The 27,469-nt window shown below is 36.7% G+C and overlaps 1 protein-coding gene across 10 annotated transcripts in view; it reads left to right on the forward strand.

Moving 5' to 3' along the window:
* The window catches only part of DST (dystonin), a gene marked incomplete at its 5' end in the record, with an annotated part of 251,197 nt that overhangs the window by 214,057 nt on the left and 9,671 nt on the right, over positions 1-27,469 (forward strand). For 7 of the 10 annotated variants that reach the window (XM_083857745.1, XM_083857739.1, XM_083857746.1 and 4 more), the window contains 18 exons: positions 1,174-1,371; positions 1,862-1,990; positions 4,690-4,860; positions 6,187-6,342; positions 6,560-6,766; positions 8,454-8,573; positions 12,116-12,285; positions 13,237-13,396; positions 14,816-15,010; positions 16,173-16,301; positions 19,734-19,877; positions 20,716-20,904; positions 21,522-21,651; positions 22,451-22,614; positions 22,934-23,096; positions 24,610-24,764; positions 24,925-24,999; positions 25,848-25,865. In XM_083857745.1, coding sequence (XP_083713871.1) covers positions 1,174-1,371; positions 1,862-1,990; positions 4,690-4,860; positions 6,187-6,342; positions 6,560-6,766; positions 8,454-8,573; positions 12,116-12,285; positions 13,237-13,396; positions 14,816-15,010; positions 16,173-16,301; positions 19,734-19,877; positions 20,716-20,904; positions 21,522-21,651; positions 22,451-22,614; positions 22,934-23,096; positions 24,610-24,764; positions 24,925-24,999; positions 25,848-25,865 — 2,673 coding nt within the window. The remainder of the gene's footprint in view (positions 1-1,173; positions 1,372-1,861; positions 1,991-4,689; positions 4,861-6,186; positions 6,343-6,559; positions 6,767-8,453; positions 8,574-12,115; positions 12,286-13,236; positions 13,397-14,815; positions 15,011-16,172; positions 16,302-19,733; positions 19,878-20,715; positions 20,905-21,521; positions 21,652-22,450; positions 22,615-22,933; positions 23,097-24,609; positions 24,765-24,924; positions 25,000-25,847; positions 25,866-27,469) is intronic. The other 3 variants (XM_083857747.1, XM_083857740.1, XM_083857743.1) reach the window with 1 other exon arrangement.

Below are 27,469 nucleotides of genomic sequence, written 5' to 3' on the forward strand. Positions count from 1 at the left end.
TTCTTATCGAACGGAAGTGTTTTACTAGTGAAGAAGCATCGAGACATCATTTGTGTCTGTGCTGAAGGAGTTCAGCAAACACATGAATGAATCTACTTCCTTTTCATAATACAGAGTTTATAGGTTAGAAAGTTCACACAGTAGTGCATCCTGTGGTAGCCTGTAAAAACATCCACCTCTTGAATAACTTTGGAAAAAATAGACCTTGTTCTTAGTGAATCTCAGCAGGAAGGAAGGGATAAGATGCATCTGCTTCTGTAAATACTTTTTTTCACCCTGTTAGGAAAATAATAAATCTGGTTCTTAGCTTAGAAGAATTAAAGTAAATGTGATGTGTATTTTATATCCGAGGTCTACTTGTGGCTTGCTATTTTGTATTGTGCTCCATTTAGTTTATTTTTAAGTTCCTTTTTATTTAGGTTCATTTTTTGCATATGGTAGTGCTTTGATGGAGGTGAGTTTGAGTCAGGGAAAACAGCAATCATAAACTTGAATTTCTTAGATAGGGTTTACCATTCTCTTCCCAACCATTTTGTGCATTTCTTTTTCTGTTTAATATTAAAGCTTTTCTTGCCCTACTCCCCATCCTTCTGAAAGCAGCATTTTTTTCCCAAATGTGCATTTTGCCATTTATGGTTTTCACTGTGGTTGGTGATAAGAGGTTTTCCAGCAGATGGAGGAGGTCTTTTGTTGTTAGTACTACAACCATCCCCCAGCTTTTAGCACAGGTCAAGTGTCCTGGTAGCCTGACATAATGTGAGAGGAGTTGTAGCCGTGAAATGTGTAAGAAGACATTGTGGCAGCTGGGTTGTTGTATAGCACAGCAGGCATAAAGTATTCAGAGAAAAATCCTGATAAAGGAAAGTATACAATAAATTTAAAATGTGAAGAAATAGTTATTCCATAGCACTGCTAGAAATCTTTAATAATTTCAAAAATACATGCTTTCAAAAGGAATATATTATTTTTTCCAAGATATAAAAATAAACTTCAGTATTTTGTCAGAATGGTCTGTTACTGCTTTTGATGGAAGAGGTCTTAGGTTTTAGCTTTAATTTCTGATACCTGTGCTGATGTTAAACTATTGTCTTGTCTTTGGACTACAACTGGCTCAATCACTGTGTGAGCCTTCTTTCAGTAACTTACTGATGGGCCATGCTGTTACAATTGTAGGTGCTACAAAATGATGTTTTCGCTCATCAGTCTACGGTGGAAGCTGTTAAAAAAGCAGGAAATGACCTGATTGAATCAAGTGCTGTTGAAGAAGCAAGTAATTTACGGAGCAAGTTGGAACTCCTGAATCAGCGCTGGCAAAAGTTGTTGGAAAAAACAGAACAAAGGAAACAGCAGCTGGATAGTGCCTTGATCCAGGTGAACAGGAAATGATCAAATATAGAGATAACTCAGAAAAAGTGTCTTTTTACATGAAATACACAGATACATGTATTAGAAGTTGGCCTAAATGAAAACCATGATGCAGACGCACCTGAATTTGGAGAAAGTTTGAATCCAGCTGTATCTTCCCCAGCTGGTCACTCACTGTTCCTTACAGTGCTGATATAAGACTTCAGCTTTTGGTCTACATGTTTGTAAAGGGTGACATTTCTGTATAGGTGTATTATTCAGGAAAAGCATTGGTCTCACAGTAATTTTGACTGCATTCATGATTTCTGTGTTTTTTATTCTTATCCTTTAGATTGAATTGAGCCAGTTTGTTTGCTTTTTTTTTTTTTCCTCCTTTAATTTCCTTTGATTATTACAAATATCTGATTAAACCAGTTGCCAATGTGCTTATGTATCTGAGCTAGTATTGGAATGGAGAACATTTCAGTTATCTCTAAAATGATATGGTATAATTTAGGCTCAAGGTTTCCATGGTGAAGTTGAGGATCTGCAGCAATGGCTGACAGACACTGAACGTCAGCTGTTGGCATCAAAACCTGTTGGAGGCTTACCAGAAACAGCAAGAGAGCAGCTTAATGCACATATGGTAAGTATCAGTATTAGAATGTTTTGCAAATTGCATTTCAGGACTAACTATCTTTTAAGAGCGTTTTTGGTAAATACAGAGTGTGTTCTATATATCACAATGTCTGTACAGTGTCTTAAAGAAATTTAATAGCCTTCAAAACAACACTGTTATTTGCAGTGCAGTTTAGTAGCCTGTTGGGACATGCCCAAAGCTGAACCATTTTTAGTGTTGAATAAAACAACTTTTGCGTCTTTACACAAGGTGTTTGCAGTTTTTTCAGGGATTCCTATTCTTTTCCCCTCTGACCCCAAAACTAAATTTATGATTTTTCTAAAGTTTGAAGATGAACCTAAAAATGGCCCACATTCGCTGAACCTTGACTTAAGAGACTTGGTCCTTTATTCGTTATCTAACCAAAGCTGACAGTAAAGTCATAAAGCCCTTATTAGCATAGAAGAAGGACTACTGGCTCTGAATACTAGAGGCTGTGCTTTAATTAGAGATGTAAAGCTGACCAGGATGTCTGAATTATTCCCTTTCTTTCTCTTTAAGAAAATTCTGTGGATTTCTCTGCTTACATAGAACCATAGAGTTTAACAAAAGATACTTAAACTTGACCTTTTACCTCTAAGAAAGGTGATTCTTACTGCTCCGTTTGTGTAAAATCATGATGTGTTATTAGGCCAGGATATAAACCTCAACCTGGTGATCTGAACCTCTGAATTCCTGGCTCAGATGTAAAAGTTACTTACTGAACTGTCCTTGAAGGGGAATATGCCTGACCTGACACTTCCTGTTGGAGTGCCGCATTGTCATAATGTTAAAAATCAAATTTTTTTGAATGATGCTAAAGATCATTACTTAGAAACATGGGGCACTTTTTTTTTCCTTCTATTTTGTCCTCAAAATTTTTGCCAGTATCTATAATTGATAGGGAAACTAATTTACAGTTTTAAAATAAGACAGGAAACTAGATCCAAACACAAATAATCCTGTGGGTTTTAATCCCTATAATCCTTTTCTTTTTGTCATAAAAGCAAAGCAAAAAAGAGAAAAAAAGAGGTGGTGGGTTTTTTCTCCTCCTGTGAGAGTGGACTGTAATCATGATTGGCTGAAAGTCAATGGCAGACTTTCCTTTTTTGACCCTGCACTTAGATCAAGATGCAAAAATTTTCCATGGAAAGCTTCAGGATTTTCTTTTAGTACATTCTTTGCTATGCAGATTTTATACTCTTACAATGTTTACAGATTGGTTAATTAAAGGGCCTTTAAATTCAATATTATAGTCAGAACAAGTCTGACTGTTCCCAGTAATATGCACTCTAGATGTACAATCCCTCCCTAACTGAGCGTGTACATTTTAACAGGATGTTACTATCCTGGTGGCCATCTGCAGGCATTGAGTTACTATCAACCCTTAAAACACAGAACTTGATTTTCTTTTGGTTAAACCTTAGTGCACATGTGCAGATATGTGTTCGTTATCTCTATTTATTTATCTAAGTGATACCAACTGTGTTTATTACTGATGTGAAACTGAAGGAGAAAATTTTGCACTACATTTTGATTTGTTTCTCTTTGGAAATAATTTAAGAACCATGTTTTTGACTATGTTTCTATGGAGATGAATAAAAGATATGAATAAAAGATATAAATAAATGAACCTCAACCATAATTGGTTCACAAATGGAGTTGATTTGGGCTGCATTTCCAGTTGAAGCAGCTCCAGGAAAACAAAAGATATGAAGAGACATTACAGGACACCAGTAGAAAAGGGGCTTAAAAAGACACCTTTTTAGCTGTCCAAGTGCTGCTCAGACCATCCCTCTCTTTTTCTTAAAACAATCATTGTTTTCAGTTTCTTCCTGAAGTAGTAGGAGGAAGCAGACTGGGTGATACCATTTACCATTTTCCTCAGAAAAAACCCACAGCTTTCAGTACAGTGTATCTCTTAGCCTGCCAAAAATTTTGGTTTGAGCTCTTGTCCTGAGAATCAGAGGAAAAAGTTCTTTTCTTCTTATTTGCAAGCCACTTATTCCTTATCTCTTTGTGAAGATGTTCCTCATTTGTGAGTCTGCAGCAACTTTGTTGGTACATTTTGATTTGTCTGTTGCCAATACTGACCATGTCTTTTTGAGTCAGAGGGATGCATGGGAACTCCCAGAATTTTGCCAGCTTACCTTTAATATGATTTAAAAAGCATCCTTATTAGAAGTTAACAGGTAAAACATGTTGTTGCCATTATTATTATAGCTTTCTTTAAATGTCTGAAACATCTTCAGTGCTCATGCCTAGCAAGTGAAGGAAGATACAGACAGTGTACAATAAACCAGCCCTCCCAAGCTGTCCCACCCGCTTTTGAAGGGTATTGGATAGGCCTAGGCTTTCAGCATGCTGTGTAATGCTGACACTTTTTGTGTTTTGGCTACAGATCAACTTTAAACCAACCAAGTTGTAGCAACTCTTCTTCAATAAGTGCATAGTACTTACTTTGCCATTCTCTGAATCTCAGAGAAGTCATTAACAGACAATACAAGTTTTCATTTCCTGAGGAACTCAGTCCCTCATTTTCTCACTTGGCTTTTTATGAATTACATATTTCCTTTATTAGTCTTAATCATACCTGCTAAATGTTGGGGGAGGAATAAATATTATACTGGTATTTATAAAAAGCATTGAATTTCTACCTTAATATTTCTGGTCCTTTTTTTATTTAGGAACTTTGTGCTGCCTTTGAGGCCAAAGAAGAGACATACAAGTGTCTAATGCAGAAAGGCCAGCAGATGCTTGCAAGATGCCCAGAGTCTGCTGAAACAAACGTTGAGCAGGACATAAATAACTTAAAAGAAAAATGGGAATCGGTGCAAACAAAACTCAGTGAAAGAAAAGTATGTGTTTTTACATAAAAATAGAAGTGTAAATCATGCATTTAAGTGTATTAGTGATCAGTGCTTTTATGAATGCCTACTTGCCTGCTTTTTACATTTAAAATCATTTGTAGATACTGGCGTAATTCAGTAATACTTTTAGAAAGTACTGGGGGAAACAAGATTCAAGAAGTTAATTATCCATAATTGGGGAGGAGTATGGTGAGAATGGCACAAGTCAGTTCCATAGAAATGTATTAACTGATACTGTTAATGCTCATTTGGTAGGACTAGGGGTTTTCTGGGTTTTATTGCAGTAATCATAGTCATGAGAGACTGAATGATCCTCCAAGTTTATCTCTTCCTCAGTACAGAATTGCTGTGTAATTTTCCTAGTTTTTAGCTATTTTTTCTTGAAATTCCCAAACACTTGGCCTTTTGCCATTTACTTCAAGTGACTACCTTCTGTTCTAAAAGATCAATAGCATGATTTCACTGATATGCAACAGACATTTTCTTGTTATTAATTTCACGTGGCTTTCATTCCTTCACGACGTATGGTCCACTTGTTCTAACTCAATCAAACAAAAATAATACCTATGATTGCAAACAGAGAAACTCTCTGTACAGCCCTGATAAGTATAAAGCACAAATGTTTAACTGACAACTTAGCTGTATTTTAAAGTTATAATGCTGTTGTCTCTTAAGGTAATAATAAAGCAAAAATGACAAACTAATTAATACCCAATAGGAGCACCTTCTTGCAGAAAGCTGTAAGGTTGGAGTGCTCAGTGAGGTCAGCAGTGTAAATGTTTGAAAATAACTGACTGCTGTTTCATGATCAACAAAATTCTGTATTCCAAATTAGTTTCTGTTCAGGAAACCAAAATGACAATTGGACTTTATTAAAAAGAAGTGCTCTAGGAACAATTATTCTTCATTAAGTGCAAGAGAATAAATTTGATGACCTACTTGAGGCTCTTCCAGGTACGCTGCCATTTTAGATTTCTGAAATTCTACCGGTTTTGCATTGAACTTGATAAATCCAAATGTCCCATTTGGATTAAGTAGTAGGAAATACATTCTAATGTGGAAAAATTTATCTTGATACTAGCTGTATTTTCTATTCATCTGTTATACATAATTTTGCTGTAACTCCTGTATCCGTCTCCTTGAATATGCTCAAATATAGGCTGTTATTTTAAAACTCAGAAACTTTGAGTCAGAAAAGTGTTTTGAAATGGTAAACTAAAATGGTTTATTCCAAAGTGCTGAACTAAAATGGTTTCCTTGGCTGAAGCTGCTGCATAATATCAGCCGCTAATGAAGTATGACCTGTCTTTGCAGACCAAACTGGAAGAAGCCCTCAATTTAGCAATGGAGTTCCACAACTCACTTCAAGATTTCATCAACTGGCTCACTCAGGCTGAGCAGACTCTCACTGCAGCTTCTCGGCCAAGTCTTATCTTGGACACTGTCTTATTTCAAATTGATGAACACAAGGTATGTAAAGAAACAGATGTGTAATGTTTTTCTCCCACTCTGGAGATACTGTAACAATGTCCAAATGAACCCTATAATGCTGGCACTCAGAGAAACATTTCATTTGTTTTAAAATTGTATTTTATAGTCTTTCTCACTACATCATTCTTTATCAGACTGGGTTTTTTCAGTGTTTACCCAACACAGTATTCAGTATTTTTTACCCTTTTTTTCCAAGGTCTTTGCCACAGAAGTGAACTCTCATCGAGATCAGATCATAGAGCTGGACAAAACTGGAACCCATTTGAAATATTTCAGCCAGAAACAGGACGTTGTCCTTATTAAGAATCTGCTGATTAGTGTACAGAGTCGATGGGAAAAAGTAGTCCAACGCTTAGTTGAAAGGGGAAGAGCTTTGGATGATGCAAGGAAAAGAGCTAAACAGGTAATGGGACAACAGCTGTTATACAGCTCTTTGAACTTAGATGTAATTGTATCCAGATTGTTGAAGAATATGATGCTTTAAAGCACTTACAAAGCAAGCCTGGGTTTAGTGTAACAGACAGTGTTGAGTTAGTGGAGTGATTTCTGTGATTCAATCCCAGAGCACTTCATCTGGGAGGTGAAAGCATAATTTTCAACCCAAGCAGTGACTTCTGTCTGCAGTATAGGATAGTCTGAAAAAAGAAAGTTACAGTATGGATTCCAGATGTGTATTAGTGCCATCTGTCTTCAAAAACAAGCTTCATAATCAACCCTGTATATTTTAAAGAATGTGATGAACCCTTTTCACTAATCTGTGGGAGTATTTCTTGGTATTTTCTTCTTGGGTCTATGTTGTGTCCTGATTATACTCAAAACTTATCCACTCAATCTCTTCTGTTAGTTGCTAGACCAATATCTTCTATGTGGTAAGATATCTCAATTTATTTCCTTATGAACTAGGAGAGGTTGGATTTTTGGGGGAGGGGGCTGTTTGCACAGTATTCTTTAGTTGGGATCATCTGTTTTTTAACTTAGGTACACATTTCCCTTGCCGAGGAACATAAATGATAAGATGCAAAATGTGCAAGAGGAGTGTAACCTGTTTAAGTATCAACAGGAAGTTCTAGCTCCTTCCTGCTCAAGGGGACAAGATCATTCAAGATTTGGTGATGTTCACAGCTAAACCACATTCCAATGTTCACCACTACCACCAGTCAGTTCAAGAAGTTCTCTGGGCAATGAATTAGCCCATCAGCAATTCCATGTTTCTTATTTTCTAGCAGCAGTTTCTCTTGTGCATTCACACACATAGCAGTTCTACAATGAGAGGGAGTTTCATCTCAATATGCATTTACAAAGCTGAATACAGTGTTATTAAGATGACAACTGTGTGTGTGGAATGTGGAAAGAGTACTGAAGGCTACTAGTGTCAAGGCCTAGTCAACAGCCCTGGACAATAGTGTCTCAGATGCCTTGAAAGGTTTCTGAGCTAGTTTCTTGTGCTTCCATGTGTAGGTAGCCCTACAAGGCAAGAAGAATTTTCAAGAGAGAGAGAAAAATGACCAGCTTAGAAAAATCAAAACCCAGATGGCACTTGATGAAAGCTGGTTGAATCTTTACTTTTTCCCTGCTTCCTTCCCTGAAGTGCTCTTTTCTTTGAAACAGGAAGGAAGATCAAAAAATCTGTTCCTTGCTCTTCAAGAGCAAGGAACAAATTATTCGTTATAATGTAAGCTTTTATGAGTGTTACAGGGAGCATCTTAGACAGTCACCCAGAGGGAAGTTTTCCCCAGTGATTTACTGCCATGGTCCTCTATAAGCAATAGCTGAGCCCTGTTTGAATTTCTGTATTTACTGTCCGTTACTAAAACTGTAGGAATCCAAATGACCAACACATTTACAGATGTTACCAATATGTCTCTGACAGGTACATATGATGTGTGCACATCATGTAGGTTAAAGATTGTTAACTTACTTGGGGAAGAGAGAATAAATACAGTGGGCACATGGCTTGACCAGTTCTGTTTAAGGGACCAGGGAGAAAATTCACATCAAATTTTGTCAAAGTTTGCCAATCTTGGTTGGCTTTTGGACTGCCTCATGAACAAGCGAATTTTAAAGTCCATGCAAATCTGACTTTCCTTTAGTTCCATGAAGCCTGGCACAAACTTATGGAATGGCTGGAAGAGTCAGAGAAATCTCTGGACTCTGACCTTGAAATTGCAAATGACCCTGACAAAATAAAGATGCAGCTCGCACAGCATAAGGTGAGTCATGACACACACAATGCCCAGAGAAATGTAGGTAAGTCTTTCAGCCTTGTACTGTTCCATCACCAAAGAAGTAGATTTGTGGCCTCACTGCAATGGGGTGTTTATTCACACGAAGTAAACTATGGTGTTTTAACAGGGTGTGATTAAAAAGAACTTTTCACAGTACCTGATATGTGGGGGAATGGTTAAAAAGGAAGAGGAAAGAATAATACAGCACCATGGAAACTTTAAAAAGCAGCTTAATACCATTTCAAAGTAGGGATCTCTGAAGAGGCTTTCTTTAAGTTCTTAAACCAAAAATTTACTGTCCACTTAAATGGGTTGAGGTTTTTCTTTTAATACTGCAGGACAACTTCAAAAGTGAAAAAAAATCAAGTATTATGATTGGCAGTTGCTTTTTATGTCAAGTAGAAATATTAATGAAATCCCCTAGAAAACAATGTGACAGTATTAGAGCAAATACTGCTCACACATTTCTCTTTATTGAATTCAAAATTCTGAAACTGTCTTTTCAGAAATTCAGCTGTGAATATGTAAAAATCTCTCTCATTCACTTGGCTTTTCAAACTTGTAATGATAATGAAAAACTCTGTAATTCCATCAGACACAGAGCAAAAGCAGAGACAGAAGTAGTCTTTACTTCATTTTGACTTCTGTAAAATGCCTTAAATAATATATTATTGAGGATCAAGTGGATGAGTGGTAGTATCTTCAGAGATATAATTGTGTCTTAAGATTTCTCTTGGGAGTGTTTCATCAAACACTAGAATATTGAAAGATCATTCAGTTTTCTACATTTTGGCATAAATTTACTTTTTCTGTCAGTTTTATGTCAGCTTTATTGTTCTCCATTTACTACTACTTTTTCATATTTCACAGTATCTTAAGAGGTTTGCATATCTAATTTTTCTTTTCACTGTAGCTTCTGGTGATTGCTTTTACCTCTGACAAGTTTTATCGTGTATATTAATTACTTCATCAGTCTGCTTTATTTTTTTAATTATCTCTCAGGTTGCATGATGTGTTGTTTATCAACCAGGAAAACATTCTCCTTTAATATAGTGAGAGCTGGCAGTTGGTCAAACAAAAATACTTTTACTTGTGTCTGCTGTTAAAACTTTTAGGTAAAACCTGTGTTAACATTCTGTTATGCCAACTCTGCAATTTCAGTTTGTTATGGGATTGCTGCTGTTGCCAGAATTTGAAGTCAGTGATCTGAACTGGCAAGGGGGATCTTAGAGTTACCATAGTCTGAGTCTTACTAATCCTTTCACTCCTCCCTTCTATTTACATATTCAAATTCCTCACCAGTATGGTCAACACTGTTACTTTGCTTTTAGGTTTTCAGGACTCTCTGCCTGTATTCTCGTCCCATCTTCAGAAATGTTAAACCTGATAAACTTGATATGTGCCTTATACCTATAGCAGTATGTCTAAGGACACCAAACTTCCTCAAATGGACTGGCAGACTCATCACTTCTCTCACTGATATCTTTTCTTTAGCTTCTTTCATGTAAAAAGCCTGCAGAGCATTACTTCTTGAGTTGTTTGAATCTCATTAAGGAATGGGATGAAATTGGTACAGGCACATAAGGATTGAAACCAGTGATCTGGAGAAAAAAGATGAATGTGTGTGAGAAAGGGAGTTTGGTGAACTTTGTGACTTTGAACTTCAAACACCACCCTCTCAAAAAATCAACTCAATTGTTTTTTAATGAGTTGTCAAACCTCCCAACACTGCAATGTCCTTCCTTGTATTTTGAGTCTTTTCCTTCCACTCCTACATATACCCCACGTCTGGCTTTGTCTTTTCTGTCCAGCCTTGAAGGTTTCCTTGCTCCAATTTAAGGATTTTGCTATCCCAACTGAATGTGTGCTGTAAGAAATAATTTGGACCTGCTCTTTGCCAGTTGTTACTGCCAAAAAAAAGTCCCTGAAAAAGAAAAGCCAAGATAATATATTTTCTCTCTCACTCATATCTAGCATGTTGCCAGGGACTTTTGGGGGTTATTCATGGTCTGTTTATTGGAATTTTTTTCTCATTTTTAGGAGTCAGGGATGGAAAAACCCACACTGGGTCACCCAATCCATTTCTGTGTTAATGCTGAGTGTTCTTACAGTATATTTGTTTGAGTCTGGCTAATTTTATCTGTATGTGCCCATCTTCCTTAGAAGGAAGGTATCTAGCTGAACAAAATCTCAGTAATTAACTTGCCTATCTGTTCCTGGCAGCTTAAACCAAAATCTACTCTCAGTTATACCTGAAGTCCAATGAAAGTAGATATAATTTAGTCTCAGGAAATGAACTAACTACAGCCCTTTGCCATCTTTAAATGTGTTTTTCCTGTATGATTTTTCTGTGGCAGCAATTTGATTGTGTATCCTTGTGCAAACCTAGTAACAGAGTTTGCGTAGTGTTAAGTAGTTAACAAAAGCCATAAAAAAAAAAAAAAAGAAACATAGACATATTGTTTGTATTGAAGGAACTGTTAGAAAAAAGTGGTTATTTTGAAAATTGTATTTATTTTTACTGTAGTCCTAGCTTGACAATTATGTTTTTTCTTAAAGTTTTCCTTGTTTTATATGAGGAAAATGAAAGAATAGTAAGGAAACAGTAAATCATGAAACAATGTTGCTTTTTTTGGTAACAAAAAGGGGAAAATATTTGATGCTGTATATAAGGGTTTTCTAAAGCAAACTTGTGATTTTTTTTAACCAATTCCCTGCTAGCAATTTATGTAGGTGTGAAATAAAACATTTCAAGCATTGCTGAAATTTAAAAAGTGCCTTGTTGGGCTGGTGATGTCTTTTGGCAGTGTTCCTTTATTTAATTATTTAGTCTGTCAGTCAGTTAATTCCTGTGTAGTATCAGATGAACTGTGTTTCTCGTGCTCTTCTGTGCCTGTGAAAAGCTTCCAGAAGATCTGTGCAAAAGGAGCCGGCAGAGCTGGCAGGCAGACTCTGTCAGTGTCACTGTCCAAAGTTCTGGGGCACAGAAACCTACCTGTGATTTTTACTGCTAGCACAGATTGAGTTATTGGGATGCTACCTGACTTCTGCTTCTGCATAGATTTCCCAGCTTGTCCATGATGAGTTAAAACAGAATAACCTTTGTAGTTCTTGGGGAGCTCTGCAAGTGGCTTAAAAGTGTAGTTTGTAAAAATGTAGTGCAAAGAATGCTCAGTTAATGGCTTCCAAAGTAGCAGTTCTTTCACATCCTTCTGACTACTAGGATTAAATTTGGGAATATTATGGTAGGACGGGAATGATTGCCCTCACTGAAGGAGGGATGTTCCCAAAGTTGTTCCAGTAAGCATAGAGCTACTTTTCCTGAGAAGGAGAAAAGGCAGGGGTGTGATAGTGTCAAGCCTCAGGTGCACTGTGACACTAACACAGAAATTTTGCAATAAGTTTAAATTATTCTTGCAGCAACATTTACAGTTTGTGTTGCAAATAGGATGTCAAAAAATAATTAACAATGGCCTGTAATCAGTTAATAATATACTAATATTTTCTCCTTTTTTCCATATACATAGGAATTCCAGAAATCTCTTGGTGCCAAACATTCTGTGTATGATACCACAAATAGGACTGGACGTTCCTTGAAAGAGAAAACCACCTTGGCTGATGACAATTTGAAACTTGATGACATGCTGAGTGAACTAAGAGATAAATGGGATACAATTTGCGGAAAGTCAGTGGAAAGGTAAGTGCAGCTCAACTAATTCATCATCAAATAAGAAAAAAAATTCTGGTTTTGAAGTTTGTTGTGTAAAATCAGAACAAGAATGGCTAGTTTGATAATTAAGAATGTCAAAGCAGTAAAATACTGCAAGCGCATACTTTCCTAATGGATGGTAGAAGAGTAGGGGAGGAAGTGGAAGGAAGAGCCCTTTCAAAAAGGAAACTTGAAGTTCTCTGGAGGTACTGGTCAACAACCAGCTGGACATGAGCCAGTGTGTGTGCCCAGGTGGCCAGGAAGGCCAGTGGCATCCTGGCCTGTATCAGCACTAGTGTGGCCAGCAGGAGCAGGGCAGGGATTGTCCCCCTGTACTCAGCACTGCTGAGGCCACACCTGGAGAGCTGGGTCTGGTTCTGGCCCCTCACTGTGAGAAAGACATTGAGGGGCTGGAGTGAGTTCAGAGAAGGGCAACAGAGATGGTGAAGGGTCTAGTCGGATGAGGAGTGCTTTAGGGAGCTGGGTTTGTTTAGCCTGGAAAAAAGGATGCTCAGGAAAGACGTTATTACTCACTAAAAGTGCCTGAAAGGAGGCTGTGGCCAGGTGAAATTGGTCTCTTCTCCCAGGCAACAAATGATAGCATGAGAAGAAACTGCCTCAAATTGCACCAAGTGAGGTTTAGGTTGGATTTTAGGTAAAAAAAATTCTTCTCTGAAAGGGTTGTGAAGCATTGAACCAGACTGCCCAAGGAAGTATTTGAGTCACGATCCCTGGAAGTGTTCAAAAGGAATGTGTATGTAGCACTTAGGGACATGATGTAGTGGTGATGGGATAGTGGTTGGACTCAATGACCTTACCAGTCTTTTTCAACCTTAACACTTCCATGACTCTAATATTTTATGCTGAAAGTATTTTCCCAAAGTGTATAAATTATTATTTTGTGTCTGAGTGGTTGTTTGGGTTTTTTTCGTCTCTCAGACAAAATAAACTGGAGGAAGCCCTGCTATTTTCGGGACAGTTTACTGATGCCCTGCAAGCTCTCATTGACTGGTTATACAAAATTGAACCTCAACTAGCAGAAGACCAGCCAGTACATGGAGACATTGATTTAGTAATGAACCTGATTGACAACCACAAGGTAGTTCCAAAAATACTGCTTTTTAATTACTGGACTGCTCATAAGTGTAACATTTTATAAATATCTTTATCTTTCACTGTTCTGTAATTTTTAAAAATATGAAATAGCTTTGTAACACAAATGTAGTCAATAATAGAAAATGCTATAAAACATACATGAAAGTGGACAACTCTTAGTGACTCATTAATACCAGTTAGCACTGAGATACTCTATTTTATTGTGCTACCATGTGTATTTATTAATATCATGTCATAAATCACAAATATGCCTTTGCAAATGTGTGTATAGGGGCAAGAGATGGCAAAAATTATTTTACTGGAAAACCCTGGGGCAGACAGCTCTTTTTTAGTCCGTCTGCTAACTAAATGTCCAGTGCACTTGTCATGACTACAGCAGCCTTTCAGACCTGTGGGGCTGCTGTATATTTCTTGAGAAAACTAATTATAATGCTAAAGTTATGCATAGATATCAACTAGACCATGGCCCAGAGAGCTTGTGTTGGAAACCTGCAGTATTTTGTTCCTGAAGTGGTTTTGGATGTGGGAACAAGAAGGAGATGTTGGACTCTGCCTCTGAATTCCAGTTTTGCAGTTCAGTGTGTCAGAAGAAATGGCAGCTGAAGTTACCTGTATTGCAAAGGTGACACATAGGCAGAGCTCTGCAGCCTGGGAAGATGAGGAGGTGAAGGTCCCTCTGTTCATCCACCTGTGACTTTCAGTGTCTCATCTTCACCGAGGAGGAGATTCTGAGCCTCAAAAAAAGTGTTTGGAAACATGGGCTGTCTATAAAAATTAGCCTGCACTATGCTTCAGTTGCTTCTGAAATACCACTGTCCATCACAAGTCACAGTCAGTGGCATGGCACACTGTAATTATCTTCTTTTAGAGTTTCTTTTAAGTAACTGGAGCTTGTTCAATCTACTAATGTGAACATACTTCCATATAAATATACAAATAAACATCTACAGTCTTATAGTTAGACCCCTCCTAGATGGGGATTTATTTCTGTTTGGATAATTTTAAACCCTGTCCTTGATTGTTAGCTTTTTATCTGATCTTTTCCTGCCACAGCAATCTTATGCATTAATCCTTGTCAGATCAATTGCTTTGATAAAGAATGGAAAGCCAGCAGTGGTAAGGAGACTAGATTTCCCATGCATTGCACCAGAATGGATTCTTGGGATCTCCCTGACATTTTCCTCCCATATTTCAGTTTCATTATGTTAGAAGAAAGTATTAATATCTTCCTATGGAATCTAATAAATAGGACTTAGGTGTTTTGCATCACTTAAATGGAGTTACTCTTGACAGAAATAAATCTGTATTTCCATTCCTTTTCATAATGAGTCGTTTTTTCTTGCTTTTAGCATAAGCATGTCTTAAAGAGCTAAACATTTCAAATATATTTGATGGTGTCTAGGTTTTCCAGAAGGAGCTGGGAAAAAGAACAAGCAGTGTCCAGGCTCTGAAGCGCTCTGCAAGGGAGCTGATAGAAGGCAGTCGTGATGACTCTTCCTGGGTCAAAGTCCAGATGCAGGAGCTGAGCACTCGCTGGGAGACAGTCTGTGCCCTGTCAGTATCCAAGCAAACACGACTGGAACAGGCCCTTCGGCAGGTAGAGGAATAAGAATGTTGCTACGTGTACTGTATGAGAAGCAGTGAAAAATATCTTGCAGTTTAGTTGCCAAAAATTTAATTTCATTTTCACTTGATGTCATTCACTCTCATTTCACTTGAAAATACTCATTTACTTGCAAACTCATTGCTTACCTTCTCTGTCCTTTTACTACAGCACATAAATAGTGCCTCCTAGCATTTATTATTCCTGTTATTATTAGTCTCTGCCACAAATGCAAAACAAATGCTTCGAAGACTTTACCATCTAAGGAAATCACTGAAGTTACAGTCAAATATGAAGGATGATAAAGAATTATGCCCCATTCACAAGAAGCAAGAGATTGCAATCATATTTATGTTTTCTGTGTTTTATTGGAAAGTAAATTTGTGTATTGAAAAATTCTTTGCATTGGCACATTTACAGTGCACAGTGAGGTACTTCAGAGAAAAAATAGAGTGCAGTCATGACCTAGAACAATCTATGTACGTCAGCATTATCTGGTACCAATCCAAATAAATAGGTGTATCTGTGTTGTTTCCAAACCTGAGATAATATGAATGTACAGCTCTCTGAAGATATGCTAGCTTGGACTGATGCTAGAAGGGGGCTCCTGCAGTAGCAATGTATCCACTATGTACAGTATTCCTGCTCTGCTTTGCTCAGCAGACACAATCCTGAACTTGCTTCAAACACTAGTTGTGTCTGAATGTGGCTGTACCCAAAGGCAAATCTTTCTTGTTTTCTCTAGACACAAAAGAGTCACTCTCCAACCAGCTGTCGATTCATTTTGCTTAACTGGTGCTTTAGGCTATGCAGACAATAGTTCTCATCTCTCCAGCTGGTCCCTGAAAGCACCACCCATGTAATTTATCAGTGTAAAGGCATGACATTCTCAACTGAGCTGCAAATACACTATAAATCAGATGGCTAAAAGCATGGACAGGCTTTTAGGCTTCCTATAATTTTTTGGGAAGCATGAGCTGTTTTTTCAGTTATGAAAATGTAGTGCTGTGTATCATTGACTTTTTAATGGAAAGATAATGTGCTGGTGCTGCTGAATGATTAATGATTCCAAATGTGGCCTCAGTCTTCTTGTGTAAGCTGCAGTGTGTCTGTAAGGTCACCTCATGAGTGACCATGACTTGTTGTATCTCAACAGGCAGAAGAATTCCACTCAGTTGTCCATGTCCTTTTGGAGTGGCTGGCAGAGGCAGAGCAGGCCCTTCGTTTCCACGGCATCCTTCCAGATGATGAAGAGGCCTTGCGAACGCTGATAGAGCAGCACAGGGTAAGCAAGAAAATGAAGAGGATCCTCTACATTCTAATTGCTCTGATAGGTGGTAAAATAGAGGAAAGGAGGCAGAGTCTATCCCAGATAGTTCTATCCACATCCAGTGTTGGGGCAATTTTTTCTGTAGAGAAGCTAGAAATTTAATGTAGTTAAGAGTTTGATGTCCAGACTGGTGTTGGGCTGTTGTTTGTGTCATCTTGGCTTATTAAAGAAAAAATGGGCCTTGAGAAAGTTGCTATAAACATTTAGAGAGATGCAAGCCCCTCTATGGAGTATACCATGCCTGTATTTACTACACAGAATGCTACAGTAGCAAAAGTGTATCTGTCTCCTTAGCACCATTGACCTGAAGGGCACAGACTTTTCTTGCAAGGTCATTTGTAAAGGTCAGCAGAATGATGATACCATCCATGAACCTTTTGTCATGGTGAAACAGCATGCTGTCTTACTTCACATGCATCGACTACTGTAATATTAAAGTGACATAGGTACTGCAGGTAGTAGATTATAGACCATCAAACTAACTTTGCAGTAATGAAATGAGAAATTGGGTAAGTAAGGAACACAGGGGTCAAATTTTCACTCTCCAGACAGGAGGCTACAAACATGCACAGCTCAGCCTACAAAATAGTACCAAGGGTGTAGTATCTGCAGTGTTAAAGAACAGATTATAAGTCCTGGATATGTTCATCATTGCTCTGAAGAAAGTTAAAGCAAAAATTATGAGAAGGAGATTGGAAAAGCATCCTGTTTAAACTGAGTTTATTAATGTACATGCAAGATAGGACTATTCAATGGCTCTTAACTGAGGGATTTTCAATGTACTTAAAATGCAATGTTTTGAAAAAAAATTCAGTTTTATTTTAGGGCCCTGGAAACTGAGTGCTAGTCATAAGCTGGCAAATGTATGTATGCATCAAATGTGTGTGTACATCAGCCTGTGCTGATGTAGCAACCTCACAGTGTATTGACTAATGTTGGCAGCAGCAACCTAATGTCTCTGTTCGATAAAATGTCTTTTAGCTGCTTTTCCTCCAGATGTGATTCACTAGTTCCCTTTTATTTGATTTTTAATCTTCCGACTACAGAGAAGAGAACTGAGTGAAATCTTAGATCCACTGAAATAATTAGAAAGTAGAAATTTAAATGTCTTCCTCTGCACTGTAGATGGATTAGCGAAATATTTCTGTACTAAGTTCAAAATTTGTGCTGCCAAAGCTGAAGCATAACTTGGAACCTCATAGCAAAGTTTGTCTCTGAGAAACCCTGTCCAGCTGGGAAGGATGATAGCTAGCACAACAATCTTGGTGTTAGATGCAGCCATACTGTGCTTAATTTTTTTTAGTAGGCTTTAGAAGGTGTTCTCCCACATTTTCCTCTTAAAGGGCAAACAATAGAAATAGAGAAATTGTCAAGCTAAGAAAAATTATAGCATTACAGTTTTACTGCTCACACAACCTTTCTGGAACAGGTCATCTCTCCTTTTAAGCTTAAAACATTAGCTTTGAAGAAGACAAAAAGAAAATAAGGGAAGAAGTAATATATATAACTTTTAAATACCATGTATACATTATAATGCTGCATACTATAATAAAATATATATGACTGAAATTATTACATAAATATGAAATGTATCATCCTTTTGTCACTGTGATTTTTGTAAAATAGTTTCATTGCATTTGTGTTCAACTACATGTAGAAATGTAGTTTTCATCAGGACAATATTTTATCCAAAGGGTCCATCTTTATGCCCATTTCTGATTTTTCTTGAATACTGCACATGATTTAGTGAATTCTGTTATCTCAGCCAGAGAGATATCTGTCACTTGTCCACCTCTCTAGGGACTGAGAGCTGTAATGGGTTAATGCCCTTCATTGCTCAAAGAAAAGCATCCCATTTCCTCTTCTGTAAATGTGTCTGTGTCACTGGTTTGCCACAGAGTTCAATACAATTAGGGAGAGTTTAATACACTGTGAGTTGTGTGTCATAGATTTTGTTCTTAAAATACTCTAGTACAGCTGATCAAGGGAACACAGTGGGGCGGGTTTTTTTGCCCATTTTCCACCTATCTCTGGCTTGTTTTGTTAATCTTTCATTATAATCCAATTCCACTTTTCCAAAACTATATTGAACTGAAACATTGTAAGGATGCATGTGTTTTTGTGAGAGAAGGTTTGCTATTATGATTTGGGCCTAAAGTCTGGCAATAATTAAAGCTTAAATCAAAATCAATTAGCAACAAATGCATTTAAGTATAGAGCATAAATATTCCAGGCTTCTAGAACAAGGTAGAAGAGATTATGTCTTTTACATTTTATTTCATAACAATTTCATACATACTTTGTAAAGGCACAGGATAATGTCCTTATGAGTTGTTCAAGAACCTGTTTTTGCAATGTTTTGGTGATTTTGAATTGTTGAGGATCTGACTTGGTTGATCTCTAATTTCATCTTTAATCCAAAATAAATGGATTTATGGCCAGAGAGAGGAAGAGTTAAGATTTCAGAGACATGGTTCCATTTTGTAGCCTAATTAAAGATGTTAAAGTATAAAAAAGATTTCCACTAAGCACTGAGAGATAGTAGCAGTGCCAGTTAAGGATGCTCACAAAGACACACAGACTTGCATAACATTTAGGCAGAAAAGTAAAACCATTGTAGTAGTAATGATTAACCAAAAATAAAAGGGGAAGGGGAAAAAAGAAAAAGAAAGAAATGGAACCTCTAGAAAGAATGGGAAAAGTCATCCTTTCAGTTGCTTTTTCTTATTGTTGTTTCTCCCCACATCCATTTCTAGTCCTGCTTCGTAGGGATACCAATAACTATGAACTTGGATGCCTAAAGCTGTAAACATCCTTTTGCTTTTACGAGATTTTTCCCACATGCTGTGTGTCTCCCCCTCAGCTGCTGAGTTGTCACATTTGTGTTAGTTTAGTATAGCTGCTCCTGAACTCTGACATCTTGTCTGAGCATGCAATTATAGTTGGACATTTCCAGCCTCTGGTAGGAGCTTGATAGTTTATTATGGAGAATTACTGTAACTGACAAACCAAGTCAGTGAAATGTTGCCAATAGTGATTCCAACCATCATATAGCTGGTTTACAGCACTTCTAAATGCAGTGATTTTTTTTTTTTTTTTTTTTTTTTTTTTTTTTTTAAATTAAGTGCATGCATCTTTCAAGGATTTAGAGTGTGGTGGGCTTTTAAAGAGCAGCAAGCTGGGATAAGGTTTTAGAGCTTTGTTTAGTATTTTATGTGAAATAGGTTTTTTTAAACAGTTTAAGCTTTTCTCATATAAGTGAAAATTGCTTCTTGCAAGTTGAATCTGCTTGAGCAGTCAAGAGGTTCATGACCTTCCAGATTATGCAATCAGATTTCTCTTACAAATTTTGTCAGCATCTAATTAAAATTATTACCTCTGTTTTAGGAATTTATGAAGAAACTGGAAGAGAAAAGGGCAGAACTGAATAAAGCAACAGGTATGGGAGAAGCTATTCTGGCTATCTGCCACCCAGACTCCATCACCACCATTAAGCACTGGATAACAATCATCAGAGCCAGGTTTGAAGAGGTCAGTATATGTTGAACCATCTTCATTGCAGCAATCCATCTTCAATTAGAGCATAGCTGACAACTCGCATGGTAGTTACACTGTGAGGAAATGATCCAGCTGTTGAGAACTAAACATTTAAAATACCCATGGTGATGGATGTGAATACCGTGCTTCCCTAGGCTTTCTTTCAAAACTTACAGGGCTTTAAGAGCTAAAGCAGATGGTCAAGCTTCTTTGTTTGTATGTATTAAAAGAAATACTGTCTGACACTTCCCAAGTGAGGAAAACCAATAGTTTCTAGGGGAGAATTGAAAAGTTACAAAGGAAAGGAAATACAGGACAAATGTGGAGGATTCTCTGATTACATTAGAGAGGATTTCAGTCTAACATATTCTTAATCCAGAAGATATCTAAATGATTTAAGTGGCTACAGGTAGGTTGTACCCTCAGCTGTTAGAGGTGATATTTTCTGTTTTATATTAAGCTTAAAGAAGGACAAAATACTGGTGATAGCAATGTATGGCTTCAGGAGTGCCCAGGAGGAAAACTGACACCAAATTCTGTCTGATTCACTAGCTCACACATATAGTTCAAATTCTTAGTATGTTGCCTGAATGTGCTAGTTACTGTGTTTAGCAGCACCTAATCCTGAATATCTGTGGAAGAAATGCGTTGGACTAGGAATTCTAGTTATCTAGCTACTGTTAGTGATCAGCCACTACATTTAACACCTTTGATATTCAAACATCAGTAGACCTAAGAAGTAACTCTGGGTTTACAGTTAGCAGAGCAATTTTAAATATATTGTGAAGAGTTTCAGATGTGCACATACTCATGTTTTGGTTCCTTTGTCAAGGTCTTAGCATGGGCTAAACAACATCAACAGAGACTGGCAGGAGCTCTGGCTGGACTTATTGCTAACCAGGAGCTGCTGGAAGCCTTGCTGTCCTGGTTGCAGTGGGCAGAGACTACACTAACTGAAAAAGACAAAGAGGTTATCCCCCAGGAGATTGAGGAAGTTAAAGCTCTTATAGCTGAACATCAGGTAAGGATTATTATGTGACACGAGGCTCATATCTCAGCTCAGCTGTGTGATCAAGTGCCAATCTCCTTTGCTTTTTTTTTTTTAATAATAATAGAATACAACCAAGGATGATATTAGGAATAAAAGAAAACCCACATGAAATGTATGACAGTGCTGCCACCTTAGATCTAGTGCTGCAGTGTGGCTTTATTGATTAAATATCAAAAATATGAAGTGCCAGAGGGAGCTGCTGGTGTAGTGCATGCTCATAGACTTACCCAGCTTACACACCAGAGCTGTCTCACTTCAGTGAATTGCTGTCTGAACAGCAGGTTCTTGGAGGCAAAATTCTGCTCTATATCACCTCACCATATACAGTTAATAAAGGAGTTTGACAGATTGGGTATAGATTTAGCTTTCTTTTAATAGACTGGCCATAGTGATCTTAAAAGCTTATACTGCTGATTTTTCTTATCTACAAAACATTTATCTATGTCTATATTGTGAGACTGGCTGGCATTGTAAGTTTTTTGCTGCGTGCTTCTTTTTAACTTTGGTCTTTTGCTATTGTGTATGTTTTTTGTTCCTCTGGTTACTTTTGTGTATTGTTAATTAAGATCCCCTCTATCTGATTGCAGACATTCATGGAAGAAATGACCAGAAAACAGCCTGATGTGGATAAAGTCACAAAGACCTATAAAAGGAAAGCACTTGAACCCTCTCCAGTACAATCTCATATTCCTGTCCTTGATAAGGGGAGAGCGGGAAGTAAGTAACAGCATATTTTGGGGCGTGTCACACATACCATTGCTTTATCTGTAAAGTTTACAGATTGCTAGTAATCTAATAGGTTTGATAAACTGATGGTGAAGAGGGTAAAATTCTCTTTGCTGACTTTTCTAATTATATTTCTTTTTAATAAATTGTGAGGAAATTTCTCAGAGCAGACATGTATTTTTACATTTTGTCCTAATTTTCATGAATATCTATTTTTAAAGTGTGCAGCCTTTCCTGTGCCATTAAACTTCCAAGAGCAAGTACATGCTGAGTCTTTGCAAATCTTCCATTATCTGAAAGAGCAGACAACTTCACAGACAGATATATAGACAAAATTGTACTTTTACTGTTCATAAAATTATATTAATCCAGCTAGAAGTGTGTTCAGTGAAGCTGAATGGAAAGTGAATCATCAAGTGAGGAAACGGCTTTTTGTATTTTTAGATATACCTATTGTATTTTATACTTACCCATACATAGAACCTGCTTCTAAAATGAAATTGTTTACTTTACAACTCAGAGAGATTTATGAGGATTTGATTTAAACTGTGCAGCTTGTCTAGTGGAGCCCTCACTAGCTGCTTCTGGGTATATAAAAGAGGCTGTAACCACCACTGGGTTATTCCCCAGCAATGGTGAAAAAAAATCCCACTATATGGAATCATTTTGGGGTATGACCTCCTTATTTGGGACAGGAAGGAATAATTTTAGGAAGGTCAAGTGCATTTCATGTCGATGTTTGTTTTGTTTGCACTGGGTGAGCCCTATGCATTTTACCGTGTTTTAACAGGAAAGCGTTCCCCAACACCAGGCATTTATCCATCAGCAGCCCAGGCACAAATTGAAACCAAGAATCCACGGGTAAACCTTTTAGTCAGCAAATGGCAGCAAGTTTGGCTTCTGGCCTTGGAAAGAAGAAGAAAACTTAATGATGCTTTGGACAGACTTGAAGAGGTCAGAAAAGCACTGTACAGAATATACATACTTCTTGCATAATTTTCTTTACCCTGGATTTACAATACTGTAAACAACTTCCATATTTGTTGCATTATATTGTATGACACAGCTAACTGAAAACAGTGTGATCCATGTGCTTTAATGTGCTTTAAAAGCTGTCGTCGTCATTTTAAATGAGGAGAGTTGAGATATTTAAAGTGCTTGCATAAGTCCTCAAAGAATCAATTATTCAACAAAAGGCAGATGGTATCTATCTCATTGATGTTCTAGATTGATGGATTTCAGCTGATAAAAGTTCTTTCTGTTTTTTATTAAGCTGAGAGAATTTGCCAACTTTGATTTTGATATTTGGAGGAAAAAATACATGCGATGGATGAACCATAAGAAGTCTCGTGTGATGGACTTCTTTAGGAGGATTGATAAAGATCAGGATGGAAAGATTACAAGACAGGAATTTATCGATGGAATTCTTTCTTCAAGTAAGTTTTAAATTAATGTAATGTTGAACTTGCAACAAGCATCTCATGAACTCTTATTGTCTAGATAGTGGGACCTATCATTTTATTGTGTTGGAAGGTCACGGATTTCCTTCTTGAATTTATTAATTTTTATTACTTTATAATTATTTTACTTGAAAATATTTCTAGATTCTAAAAAAAAATCTTTCTAGAATTTTCTATCTGGAATTTTCTAGATAGATCTAGAATTTTCTATTTTACATTGTGAATTAGGTTACCAATGCCACATTTATATTATTGTCTAATTAGTTTGCTGGTTTACTGAAGTCAGATGGTCATTCCTGTAGTACACTGGCTACTTTAACAATTACTTTTTGATTAATTACTCATAATAGTAAAAAGGACCTTATGTAACCTAGAGATGATTTTCAAAATCAGTTCATAGGATCATACAATTTTTGTTAAAGAACTTACATGGAATAATTTCAATTATAGAAGGAAACTGTAATTTTTGAAACCAGTGTTTCCATGAGCCATGACAATATTCACATACCTATAGAATAAGGCTTAAAATGCCGAGCAATCAAACTAGAAAGGAATTTTCCTAGCTTTCCTGGTGGATCGGTATTCCTTAGGTATGGTGGTAATATAAGTCTTCTGCATCATACATGTGATCATATTTCCTTGTAGCAACAGACTCATAACAGATAAGGACCTAATACTTAAAATAATCCTTTAGCTTCAGATCATGGAGACCTTTGCTTTGAACAGTAATGATTTGGCATTGGGCTGCTTCTAGTATTTCATTTTGGTGTTACTCAGTGAGAAAATACTGTACTCTGTATATTTTCCCCCAGCTTTAGGAAATGCAGTAAAAGATCACTATATGTGAATATTGCTGTTTTGCTTGAATTAATAAAAATTCATGAAAAAAAACTAATACCACCAAGAGATTAAATAGTTTACCCTTTTAACTCAGTTGGTATCAATTTATTATGACCACCAAATGTTCCTGATATAATCCCTGTTCATCATCTTGAAATTTTCATTGACCATTTCAATGAGAATCTCTTTGTGGATTAATACTGTGCTGCTGTGAACTTGATCTCAAGAAGGACTTCACGAAACACCATGTATGGATCTGCATTGAGAAGGCTTCGCATTCCAGATTTAATCAGCACTGAAATGCTTGCTTGACCTTTCTTCACTAACTATTTATCTTGTTAATTTCTGGTATTTTATGCACATTGAAGGTCAAAATATTAACATATACCTCCCCCCCAACCCCCCCAATATATTTTATAGTTTAATCTGTGTCGTTGCTTTTGTCATTGTCTTCAAGCCACACCATTGGTACTCATTTTAATCCAATATCTGGGTAACACTGGAGATTCAGATTAGATTATTTTTCAGAAATATTCCTTTGCTTATTTGAATGTCCTTATTTCTTTGATAAACACTATCTGTCACCTTCTAATATTTGTGAAGCCTCTCATTGTAATGGGATTGAAAATCGAAAAAATTTATGTTGCAGAGTTCCCTACAAGCCGACTTGAAATGAGTGCTGTTGCAGACATTTTTGATAGAGATGGTGATGGATATATTGACTATTATGAATTTGTAGCAGCTCTTCATCCAAATAAGGATGCATACAAGCCTCTCACAGATGCTGACAAAATTGAAGATGAGGTACGTTCTCTGCTTTGTTAGGTTGCATTCTGTTCTACTGGAGTCATATTCTATAATAATTCACTTTAGTTTCACTCCTACTTAATTTGAAGCTTTCTAGGTACACAAATCTTTAGAAATGTGATATTCAAAGTAATTATCCTATTGTGGTTTTTTGCAGGTTACAAGGCAGGTAGCAAAATGTAAATGTGCAAAACGGTTTCAAGTGGAACAGATTGGGGATAACAAGTACAGGGTAAGTCTTTTAAGGACCTCAGTTCTTTCAGCTTTCCTCATATGACATGGTTTACACAAGGAATTAGGCTATATGAATTCACAAGAATCTTGTATGACAATTACACATTTTCTTTAAGATTGTCTAATTTTTTTTTCTTATTAGCACACATAGACTAAAAATATGGAAAATTGCTGATGCGTGTCTTTATTTTCACTTAAATTACTGAAGCTGTTTTCAGTCCTAGGAATTTTTAAGCCCTAACTGCACACATCTGTACACATGCATACATACATAAAATATATCCTCAAAAACTGGTCTTTCTGCCTGGATATCTTAAGTGTTTAAACTGTAGCTGGTTTTCTCTTAGTTTCATAAAAACAGTGACTGATATGTTCTTGTGGTATTGTGTTGTACTTTAAAAATCTTTTACCAAAGTATATTCAATCATTTTTACACTCTTTTGTCATTTTATTGGAATACACGTACTTCTGAAGTATAAGCAAAGCATTACATACGTGCAGAATTATTTTAGATCACAGAAAAATAAATATCATGCAGTAGAGAAAGGTCTGCTACCCCTGGATTCAATAACCAGAACAATTTGAGGTAAAATATGCAATATTTGGCTAAGAGAGATTAATAAGTATTTGTAGATTTTAAAAGACCACAGACACAGCAATGGGAAGGAAAGGAAGGCCTTGAATATTTTTCAATATTCAGTCTCTGGATGGCTAGTTACCCATTCATCTCTCAAGTAGATACTTTATTTAGAATGTCTAATGTGTTAGTTTGCATGTGTTCTAGGTCATTTAGAGAATTTCCTGTAAACTAATCGTGTCTTTCTTCCATTTTTCATTTCTTATCAGTTCTTCCTGGGAAATCAGGTATAAACCAGTGGAATGTGTTATGAAGTTTCTTTATTTTTTTTAAATTTTTTTTTTCTTCTTTTTTTTTTTTTTCCTAACGCATAGTGATTTAAGCTTGCAATGATCAGTCTTCTTGCCATCCTTTAATTTTCAGCTAATTCATTGCTGGTCAGCTGTGGTATTTCTTTAAATGCTATGGAGCATTCCTTGTCTAAGGATCCCTCCTCTACAATCCCTCACCTGCTTTCTTTGGTCATTTTTGTCATTAAGGAGATTACTTTTAAAGGAACCAGATAATGGTCAGCAGCAATTCTCACAGCAAAAAATCCTGAGCATTTAAACTGCAATTGTAGAGATTGTGATTATCCAATCAGTTTTATAGTTGAATCCTTAAAAAATCTGTAATACCTTTTTTAGGTTATTTGATTAAAGGCTAATCATGGCAAACAGTGAATCTTTAAATATATTTTTAGAAATAGGCAAAATAAAATTGTGGTTCCCATTTAGATTAACCCCTCTCCCAAAATGTTTTCAAGGAGCTGTTGCAAGTCTATAATGGACTGGAGCTGTGTTTAGGAATACTTTATGTCAGCTGGGTCACTGGTGACTCCTCCCTCAGGAGGAACCTTACCCAGCACTTACCCCTGTGCTGCACACTGATACACAGCTTCCTGAAGTGCTAAATCATATCTACCCAGTAAGAATGGAAACACCTTATGCAACCAGGTATCAGATACTGTTAGTCTTAGGCTTTTAAAAAGGCAATAACAGACATAATCCATTCTGGACACAGTAGGGTCAACAGCAATAGCCATTTTAAGTCTCAAGATGTTGAAAATGTGGGTGCACTTTTGTTTACTAGCAGGGCCTGTTGAAGTATAGAAGAAAGCATAGAGCAGTGGATAATCTTGCCAAATGCCTTAAGCAATATATCTAAGCAATAATTTAAAATATTTTCCACATATAGAACAAGTCTCATTTTGAAAGAACTGTTTGAAATTATGTTAATCCTCTTATCTGTCATCTCTATTCTCAGATCTGGGAAACATAGAGCATTTCTTGAGAAACTCTTACTGATGCAGAACGGCACCTACAGGCTATTGTCAAGAACAGGCCTTTTTGTAGCTTAAACTCCTTCATGGTTTTTACCTCTGGTTATTTGAAATAATGTTAAATACTGTTTAAAGAAAATTGGTATCCAGGCTATTTTAGGAAGGAAATCAACTGAGTTATCAAAAGAAGAAATGCAGTGATAGATACTGTTGTATTAGTGTGTTATTTTACAGCTCCACTTTCTGAATTAACCTCAGCTATGTGGGCAGTTTCGAAGTACACTGTATTTGACCCTTGGTGGAGTTGCCTGATGGGGTCTAACTGACTAATTAGGCTGTGATGGGGAAAAAAAAGTAAAGATAAGAAGAAAGATACTGTCTTCAGAATCACCAGAAGAAAATGTTGGTAGGAGCAAGCCAGTGAAAATAAACAGCATTAATTTGGATGCCTTTTTTAAAAAAAACTTTGATCTACAGATACAAAGTAGTTCTTTGTTTGGCACATATTGAATGCATTGTTAAAAAACTCTTACAAATAATGCTCATGTGAATGTTCCTGCTTATAACAAT

The sequence above is a fragment of the Zosterops lateralis genome, assembly GCF_965231275.1.
Source record: "Zosterops lateralis genome assembly, chromosome: 3".
NCBI lineage: Eukaryota > Metazoa > Chordata > Aves > Passeriformes > Zosteropidae > Zosterops > Zosterops lateralis.